This window comes from Eriocheir sinensis, chromosome 18 (genome assembly GCF_024679095.1).
Source record: "Eriocheir sinensis breed Jianghai 21 chromosome 18, ASM2467909v1, whole genome shotgun sequence".
NCBI classification, from domain to species: Eukaryota; Metazoa; Arthropoda; class Malacostraca; order Decapoda; family Varunidae; genus Eriocheir; species Eriocheir sinensis.
Window position 1 is genome coordinate 12,267,483 of NC_066526.1, and position 10,390 is coordinate 12,277,872.

At 42.1% G+C, this 10,390-nt stretch overlaps 1 protein-coding gene across 1 annotated transcript in view; it reads right to left on the reverse strand.

The window, feature by feature from the left end:
- LOC127000177 (uncharacterized) overlaps window positions 1–8,684 on the reverse strand; it is a 26,400-nt gene extending 17,716 nt beyond the window's left edge. Inside the window, exon 1 of the mRNA XM_050863569.1 lies at window positions 8,670–8,684. Within this exon, the coding sequence (XP_050719526.1) occupies window positions 8,670–8,684 (15 nt within the window). The remainder of the gene's footprint in view (window positions 1–8,669) is intronic.
- Between the last annotated feature and the right edge of the window lie 1,706 nt (window positions 8,685–10,390).

Genomic DNA, 10,390 nt, shown 5'->3' on the forward strand with positions numbered 1-10,390 from the left:
TATTATCTCTCTCTCTTTCTCACTTCTCTTTTTGTCTCTCATCTTTCTTTGTCACTTCTTTTTCTATCTCTCACTTCTCATCTCATCTCTCTTTCTTACCTCTCTGTCTCACTTTTCTTCCTCATCTCTCTTTTTCTCTTTCATTTCACTTCTTCATCAGTCCTCTCTCTCTTTCTTTTTCTTTGTCTTTTCATGTTAATTCTTCCCTTAGAGAGAGAGAGAGAGAGAGAGAGAGAGAGAGAGAGAGAGAGAGAGAGAGAGAGAGAGAGAGAGAGAGAGAGAATTCCTAGGGGGCGCCTCTCCCACAAACAGACGAGACCATAAATGTCGGAGGAGAGAGACGGAGGGAGGGAACGCGGAGGAAAGAATGGGAAGGGATGGAGGAAAGAGGGAGGGAGGGAAGGAAGGGAGAGAGAGAGAAAGAGGAGGCGGAGGAAGCGAGCTGAAAGGAAGGATAAGTTAGTGTTGACAGGGAGAGAGAAGTTTGTAGCAAGGGAGAGAAAACGAGAGAGAGAGAGGGGGGGGAGAGGGAGAGACTCGTGTAAGAAGGAGGATTTAAAAGGAAAACAAGGAAAGGGAAGGAAAGAGAAAGGAAAGGAAGGAAGGAGTGAAGGAGAGAAAGTGGGAAGAAGAAGGATGTGAAAAGAGGGAGCAGAAGAAATGAAAGAAGGAAGAAAGGAATGAGAGAAAGAGAGAAAAAAGGACAATGCAAAGAGGAAAATAGAAGGAGAGAGAGAGAGAGAGAGAGAGAGAGAGAGAGAGAGAGAGAGAGAGAGAGGAAGGAAACGAAGGAAGAAAGGAGAAAGATAGGGAGGAAAAGAAGGAAGGATGGAGGTAAAAAAGGAAGGAAGGAAAAAGAGAGGGAGGAAGGAAAGAATGAGAAGGAAAGAGAGGAAGAAAAAAAAGATAAATAAAGATATAATTAGGAATGATCTCTAGTGTGCATTCCAACGTGTCTTATTTGGAATGCATATAATGACCCCAAAAATACGTCATGATGTCAGGTGTAATCACAGGTTAATTAGATCAGGTTATTAGCTCAATGTTAACGTGATGCTGCATGGCTTAAAGAGCGTCATTATTTTATTTTATTTACTTATTTATGTACTTATTTATTCTTAGTATCGTTATTATCATCAATCTTATCATTATAATTATCATCATTGGCTCCATCATTATCAATTTGCTCTTACACCTTAACACACACACACACACACACACACACACACACACTCAGGAATGTCACAGGCGCGCTTTTAAATTCCTTTCCGTCATCTCATTCATTTTTACGGGAAATTAAAAGTCTAAACATTTGAATTCACGAGTCGGAGTGGTTGAAGGTGTCTGGCAACTACCATAATTCCGTTTGTCCTTGAATTTCTTCGTATTCGTAATAGTTTTCGCTTCCCGTGTTGTGGCTAGTGAAGAAACATTTATAAAAGTCATATAAGGTAATTTTAGAACTTACAAACACCTTAGAGTGAAGTTTTGGATGAGTAAAGCATAAAAACATTGACTGGCTACCTCTGGCAACTGCACGTGATATATCTGAATGCGTGAATTGAATGACGTCAGTGGCTTGCAAAGTTTGATGGGGGGGTGTTGTACTTTTTAGCCTAGCATTGTTGATAGCTATATACGAGTCTTCTGATTGCTTTAACCCCTAACTGAGTGACTTTATGGTGCTCAATGATTTATAAGAAACGTCATAAATCAGGTTATATAAAGGAATGAATAACCAATAGCCTAATAGATGTTTTTATTTACTTTCTCGTAATTCGTATAAGATTTATCGTTCAATCTTTACGAATTCTATAGTTATTTGCTGTATTTTTGTATCTTACGTGTATTTTCGTTTATAACAAGAGAAAGAGTGAAGGGGAGCACGTTAGGAAAGGCCCATGAATAGAAAACGCCCTCAACTTCACACCTCCTTGGCTCAATCTTCTCCCTCCTCCTCCTCCTCCTCCTCCTGCCCACTTAGCCACACGACTCCTTGGTCTCGTCTCCCTGTGAACACAAATAAGGCGGCGACGCAGACAGCCAAGCCAATGGATAGGCGACCGAGGATGGGAAATGATATGCTAATAGACCCTCTTAGGCGCTGGAAAGGAAGGAGAGGAGAGGGAGAAATGGAAGAGAACGAGCCAGGGAGTTAGGAAGGAGAGAGAGGAAGATGGAGGAGAGGAAAGAGATATAGAAAGAAGAGAAAAAAAGATATATAGATGTGCTAATACACCCTCTTAGGCGCTGGAAAGGAAGGAGAGGAGAGGGAGAAATGGAAGAAAAGGAAGCAAGGGAGTTAGGAAGGAGGGAATATGTGTAGAGAGAGATAGAGAGAGGAGAGAAAAGAGATACAGAGAAGACGATGCAGAGAGAGAGAGAGAGAGAGAGAGAGAGAGAGAGAGAGAGAGAGAGAGAGAGAGAGAGTGGTAAGGAAGAGAGGATAAGAAGGAATGAATGTAGAGAGAAAGAGGAAGAGGAAGGAAAGGAAACAAAGAAATGGAAGAAAGATTGAAGGGAAGGGAGGAGGTTAAGAAGAAAGGAATGAATATATAGAGAAAAGAAGAGGAAGAAAACGAAAGAGACAAATGAAAGATGAGAGAAGAAAGAGTGGAGGCAAATGAAGGAGATTACAAAGAAGATAATATATGTAAAGGGAGATAAATATAGGAAGATAAAGAAGAGGAGAAAGAGAGAGAAACGAAAGCTAAAAGAACGAAAAGTAGAAGCAAAGAAAGAAAGTTACGAAGAAAGGAATACATAGAGAGAAAACTGAATAAAGGGAGACGAGATGAAGCTAGGGAGGGATAATGACAGGGAGGTGAAGAGGGAGAGGTAAAGAAGATAATAATGGTGAGATGAAGGACACTGAAGTCGTGGCCATTAGCTCAGGAGGAAGGGAAATGCGTGAGGAAGGGAAGGGAAGGGAAGGGCCATAGATTAGGAGAGGGAAGAGAGAGAGAGAGAGAGAGAGAGAGAGAGAAAGAGAGAGAGAGCAGTTTAGGATATGGAAGAGGCGGAAGAGGAGAGAAAGGAACGTTGTAGGGGTCAAGTTTTAAGGAGGATAAGGAGAAGGGAGGAAGAAAGGGAAGAATGGGTTAGAATGAGACAAGGAGGAATGAAAAGAAGGAAAGGCGAAAGGATTTGAGGAAAGAGAAGAAGAAGAAGGAGGAGGAATGTAGAGAAAGGAGACGAAAGGAATTGACAGAGAAGGGAAGTTAAGAAAGAGGAGAGTCACAAATCATCTTCTTCCACTCCTCTTGTTTTGCTTCACTCTGTTCTTTATCGCCTTCTCCCTCTTCCTTATCATCCCTTTCTTCATCTCCTTATTTCCCTTTATCTCTCCATCATCATCCCTCTTCTTCTTACTGTTTCTACCCCCTTTCTACCCCTTCTTCTTTATAGTAGTTCCATTCTTCTTGTTTATTATCCCCTTCTCCCTCTTCCCCATCATCACCTTCTTCTCCAGCTCCTTATTTCCCTTTTTCCATCATCATTATCAAAATTATCCTTTCCTTACTTCCATTCTTTCTGTTCTGCTTCTCACTGTTTATGATCACCTTCTCTCTCTCTCTCTCTCTCTCTCTCTCTCTCTCTCTCTCACGTACTTATCATTCTCTTTATTCTCCTTTTCTCCCTCTCACCATCATCACCATTCTCCTTCCGTTCCTACCATTTCCCTCCTTTGTGTTCCCTCCTTCTGTCCTTCATCACCTTCTCCCTCTCCTCCATCATCACTTCCATCTCCCACTCTTTATTATTCCTCTCTTTCTTACCACCATCATCATCGTCCTAATCCCTCCGTTCTTCCCATTTTCCTCTTTGTGCTTCCTCCCTGTCAGTACCAAAGTTAATGTGTTCTTAATCTGACGTTGATTCAAATGGGGCAACAGAATAATTAATTGGCCCATTGACTCTGATCACCTTGGCAGGGTCCAATTAGCCTCACCTGGAACACCTTATCTTTCAGGGGAGCAGACAAAAGCAAGCTACTTAATCAAGGCGAGTGGGCAAGGTTGGGCAAGCGAGGTTGGGGTGTGGTGAGACAGGGGAAGCGAATGAGTCCACTTTTGTAATTTTTTTTTGTTTGTTTTTGTTTTGCGTTCAGAGCATTTGAAGTAAACAAGGGAACGATCATATAACGCCTTTGTGGTTGGAGGTTATATTATGTAAAAGGTGTTTTCTGTGTGTTTGTTTGTTGCGTGTTTTAAGTTTAAGTAGATGAATATGTGTGGAAGTTAGTAAAGGTGAGGTTAGGGTGTGTGTGTGTGTGTGTGTGTGTGTGTGTGTGTGTGTGTGTTTAAGGTTAAGTTGAACACCTGTGGAAATAATCAAAGATAATATTTTAAGTTTGTCTCCTTATATTAGTAACCTGTGTGTGTGTGTGTGTGTGTGTGTGTGTGTAAATGTTAGTATGTAAGTGTGTGTGTCTGCTTGTCAGTGCGTGGTTGTAGTTCACTTCTATTTACTTTTTGTTGTTCCCGGGGGTGTAGCGCGGTACAAATCGTCCCGCCAATAATGTATGTTAATGGATACAACGAGCGGGCGAGCGGCGACGTGCGGTGGGTGCGTGGATGCTGTGCTAACGACGCGGCGGGGTACAGTACTTCGTGGGTTCCGTCCTGCCTGGCGATGTGCTTTGGCCCTCACCCTGCCCTCTGCACCCTGCCTTGACCACCCTGACTCTCCCTTATTCTGTATTCTCGCCCTGGTCATTCTACCTTTTCCTCACCCTGTTTTTTTTTTCTTTTTCCTAACCCTTCTTTCTCCTTTTCACCCTTCTGCATCCTTCCCTTGGCTTTCCTTCCTTTCTGTTACCCTATCTTTATCTTTCTTCTTACCTCTTATTCTCCCTCTTCCTCCCCCTTTCCCTCCTCTCCTTCGCCTCTTTTCTACAAATGACACAACCTTGACCTAACCTTGCCTAGACGTGAAGAAGGCATAACTAGCATTGTGGTTTCATTTCTCTCGTTCAAGCTTTCTTTAAAATATTATACGTTGACCATTGGAAAATAAGTACCATTGGAATCGCGAAATGTAGGCCTAGTTCACTAAGAAGAAGCAACCTTGACCTAACCTTAACTAATGAACAATGGGATAACTGTCATTGTAGTTTAATTTCCCTTCATCAACCCGCGCCCTTTAAATACTGCATGTTATGAGTCTTTTGGACCCACTCATCTATTTCCAAACAACCTTGACCTAACCTTCAGTAGACATTGAACAAGGTATATCTGGCTATGAGGTTCAATTTCCCTTCATATACCCGCGCACTTTAAATACTGCAAGTTATGTCGTTTGGGAACACTCACCATATCCGAGGTAGTCCCAGAGCCTCCATAGCTGCGGGTTGTCCACTTCTCGGCGAGGGGGTGAAGTAACTGCTCTCCTGATCGTATTACACTTGCCACTTTTATCTCGTGCCGGCCCGTGAGTCGTGGTTAAGTCCATCAAAGTTTTCTGGCGCCCAGCAGTAAGCGACGACGGTTGTTCCCGGAGTAAAGACACTGTCGTTACACTTCAGAGGCCGCGGACCAAGACCTTGCGCGGACACACTGATTTGAATTATTGTTTGTTAACGTTTCATACTCACACCTGCCAACCTCGGCCAGACAGTCATACCAACATTACCGACGACGTGGTATGAGTTCAGGATTTTGAATTATCCGGCTGTATTCTTTTTTTTTTTTTCGTGCGTGTGTTTGTCAGGCAGCTCAAGGAAAAAACACATAAAAACAGCAACAAAAGGGCCCACTAGATGCTGCTCAGACGATAGATATGAGAACGAGAGGGCAATTTCGGGTGCCACATTGCCGACGACTTGGTATACGAGTTCGGGATTTGAATTATCTGACTATTTATCTTTTCCTGCATGTGTTTACCTGTCCTGATGTCTCTTTATTCACTTATTCATTCATCCCACGTTTGCCTATTCTTTTATCTAACCTTTTCATTCCCCTTCTCATCCTTTCCTTTGAATCCTCTCCAATATTTTCCTTCCCTTTCTTTGCCTCCTCAGCCTCCCCCTTTTTAATCCGTTCCCCTTCATCTCAGTCACTTCCATTCCCTTACATCACAATCACATCTCCCTCATTCCTTCACTCTTCACTCCCCTTCATTCCTCTTTACAAACTCCCCTTCCTTCTCTCCCTCCCCTCTCTCTCCCTTCCTTCTCCCTCCCTTCCTTCTTCTTCCCTTCCCTCTCAATCCCTTCCCTCTCTCTCACTTTTCTTCCCTCTCTCCTTCCATCCTTCCTCCTCCACCACATCTGGCTATAAGGAGAATCAAAATAAGGATCTATAAGAGAGAGACTCCGCCCTTTGCTCCCACCAATAGACGCGAAGAGGAAGTCAACACGCTTAACTTGGGATCCGCCTCTCGTAAATAGGTTCCGGGTCCTCCTCACCTGGCCTGCTAATTATTTCACCTGGAATCACGTTTACCTTTCCTTATAGCAGCGGATTAAAGAAAGAAACTGGACCAGGGATGTTTTTGTTTTCTTGGGTTAGTTTTTGTTTTCGTTTTCTTGTGTTTTGTGTTGTGGGTGGAGGAGGAAGTGTAGGAAGGAGGAGGAGGAGGAGGAGGAGAAAAAGGAGAAGGAGGAAGGAAGATGGAGGGAGGAAAGGGGAGAGAGAGGGGAAGAGAGAGGAAGAGAGAGGAAGAGAGAGAGAGAGAGAGAGAGAGAGAGAGAGAGAGAGAGAGAGAGAGAGAGAGAGAGAGAGAGAGAGAGAGAGAGAAAGTTATTTTCCCTTCCCTCTTCGCAGAACCCTCCTCCTCCTCCTCTTCCTCCTCCTCCTCCTCCTCCTCCTCCTCCTCCTCACACCGTCAGTCTTCTTTAATCACTATCATGGGTAAACAGTGCCAGTCTTAACACTAATCTTCCCTCCTCCTCCTCCTCCTCCTCCTCTTCTGACAGCCTCTTATGGTATACTGTAGCGTCATCTGTCCTCTCGTATTTTCATTTCTCTCTCTCTCTCTCTCTCTCTCTCTCTCTCTCTCTCTCTCTCTCTCCATTTTCTTACTTTTTTGGCATGAATTTCCTCCCGTTTTGTTCTTTATCCTTTTTTATCCTTTTCTTTCTCTCCCTCTCTCCTCTTTTCCTCTCCTCCTCCTCCTCCTCCTCCTCCTCTTCTCTTTCCTCTCCATTCATCACCGGCGTTTACTCTCCTTTTCCTCCCATTATCTTCACATGTCACTCTCCTCCTCCTCCTCCTCCTCCTCCTCCTCCTTGCCTCTTTGCTTCTCCTTTCATTCTCTCTCCCTTGCCATGTGTTTCTCTGGTCACGCGTCCCTTTCCTCTCCATCCTTTCCTCCCCTTCCCTCTCTCTCTCTCCCTCCCTCCCTTCTCCATCCTTCTCTCCCTATTTCACTTCCTCCGGCCGTCCACCTCACTATGGCTATTTCTTCCTTTTCCTCCTCCTCTTTCTCTTCCTTTTCTCCTTTCCCCTTCTTTCCCCCTTCTCTCTCCTCTCTGGGTGACTTCCGGCTCTTGTGACTTGACCCTTGACCTTTTTATCCCTTTAGGTCAAGTTTTAGCGATAGAGAGGAAGAATAAGATAGTGGTTGATGGATAGATAAATAGATAGATAGATAGACAGACAGATAGATAGATAGATAGATAAACAAGTAAAAAGTAGATAAAAAATGTAGTATTGTTTGGAAAGTTACATCTAAAGAATTAAGACAAAAAATTACATTTAAAGAATTACATCTAAATATCAGAGTGTTTTGTTTACCCGTCTTCGCCTCCTTTCTGTCTGTCTGTCTGTCTGTCTGTCTGTGTTGGTCTGTTGGTATAACTTCATCTATGCTTGTCTGTTTACTAATACCTCAGTGCTCATCCATTCATTTTTTTTTTTTTTTGCAGGTATGTTTGTGCGTGCGTGTGTGTATGCTGATTAAGTCACCGCCTCACTCACTCTACGCAAAGGTAAGCATCATCACCATCATCATCATCATCATCATCATCACCACCACCATCATCACTATCATTAAGCTTGTCATCATTTCTCTTATTCAAATTTGCTGACGTTTATGAGGCGGCCTTTTCTGTCTTTGTTAATGTGTGTGTGTGTGTGTGTGTGTGTGTGTGTGTGTGTGTGTGTGTGTGTGTGTGTGTGTGTGGACGAAATAAGAGAAGGAGAAGGAGGAAAAAGAGGAGGAGGAGAAGAAGAATGGGGAGGATTAGGAGGAGGAGGAAGATCAACGAGATATATATGGCAATACGAAAGAGAAGGGATAGGAGGAGAGGCAAAGGGAAGGTACAGTAGGAAAGGGAAAGACACGATATAGGTAGAGAGGGAAAGAGAACGGATAGGAGGAGAGGGAAAGAGGAGGGATAGGAGAGGAAAATAGGAGGGATAGGAGGAAAGGAAGAGAAGGGATAGGAGAAACGAAAAGAGAAGGGATAGGAGGAGAGGGAAAGAGAAGGGGCAGGAGGAGAGGGAAAGAGAAGGAATCAAAATAAATAAATGTCCGATATTAGTCAGAAAAAATGCCTCACTGGAAGTGCACCTCCACTGCCCTTCATAATAAAAGGTAAATAAACAAATAAAACAAATACTAAACGTGGGATGAATGAATGAATGAATAGAAACAAATGAGGAAAGGCAAAAGAATAAATATATGCACGAGAAACCAGTCAAAAGACACCTTGTTATGCTTACCAGACCGTCGGCCATGTTGGTATCACTGGGAGGACGAGGTTGGCAAGCGTGAGTGTCAAACCGTAAACGAACCACAAGGAAAGAAAAATAAGTTGATAAATACAGTAAACAAACATAAAATTAATGAATAAGTGCACAAGATGATTTCTAGATAGGGAAACACATACAGGGAAAAAAATGGGGGATGACCGTAATACAAGCCCACGCACGCTCGTCTGTTTGAAACGTAATAACTGAATATGACCGCTGTTTTATCTGCTACAAATAAAAAAAAGAAGTGAATTTAAATGCGAACGAACTGCGCCATATATATTTTCAAACGGGGATTAACAAAAAGCACGCCGACATTTTATTTTATTCGCGTTTGTCGTTATTAATGGAACGAAATATATTGGCGGCGTTTTCAATACATATTTCTATTTTTTGTTTTGTGTTTGTGATGTCATTTGTTTTGATCGTTTGTTATTATTTGTTACTGTTTGTTAATGGTGTTTTGTATAATTTGTGTTTCTGTTATATTTTCGCGCCAAATCTCCGTGATAATGAATAAGATGTTAAGAGGAAAAGGAATAATGTAGGAGAATGAGATGAAGGGGAGAGATGAGAGGTGGAGAAAGAAGAAAAAGAGGAAAGAGGAAGAAATGGAAGAGAAAGAAGAGGAAAGCTGAATAAAAAAGAGATACTACTACTACTACTACTACTACTACTAATAATAATAATAATAATAATAATAATAATAATAATAATAATAATAATAATAATAATAATAATAATAAACAGAAAATACTGGAATACCAAAAGCATATCTCGCGCGCGCTCATGCGAATAAATACACATAAAAAGTTAAAAAAGTAGAGTAAAAGGAAAGGAAAAAGAAAGAAAGGGGGATAAAGAAGGAAAGAAAGAAAGGAAGGAAGGAAGAAAAAGAAAAAATAAGTGAAATAAAATGTAGTAAATAAAATAAAACAATAAATGAAAAAAAATAACAAGCAAAAACGCGCCCAGTGCCAAGAAACAACAAAAAACAACTTTGGGTTAAATAAATAAATATAATTAAAGTAAGTAAAAATAAATAGAATAAATAATAAATAAATGAAAATAAATGAAAATACAAACGGAAACGCGTCCAAACCCCAAGAAACAGAGCACTAGGAGCCCAAAACTGACTCATACTAATCCTCCGCCGCGGCTGGAGGACTCGCCCCGCGGGATGAATAAGGACACACAGGTGGGCGGATGAAAGACAGGTAACCGCCGGCCGCTTCATTAACCTCCTTCGCCGCTAATTAATCCCGCCCACGCCTCCTCGTATCTCTGTCTAAGTCAACACTCACGCCCTTAACTAATAATCCTAATAATACTAATGATAATTCTGATAACACGCTAATAACATGAAGGTGAAGGACAATGCTTATCTATTTCAATGTCGCCGTAACTCACTTCCTGATCCCACGTTAGCTCTTCGATCCCAGGAGTCAAAACGTGATTGTCAATTTGTATGGAGGAGGGTTAAGGCGTGTTTTGTTACGTATTCAACTTCGCTGTAACTCAATTCCTGATCCTGCGTTAACTCTACGATCCCAGGAGTCAAGACGTGATTGCCAACTTGTATGTAGGAAAATTAAGGCGTCTTTTGTTACTTATTCAACTTCGCTGTAACTCAATTCCTGATCCTGCGTTAACTCTTCGATCCCAGGAGTCAAGACGTGATTGTCAACTTG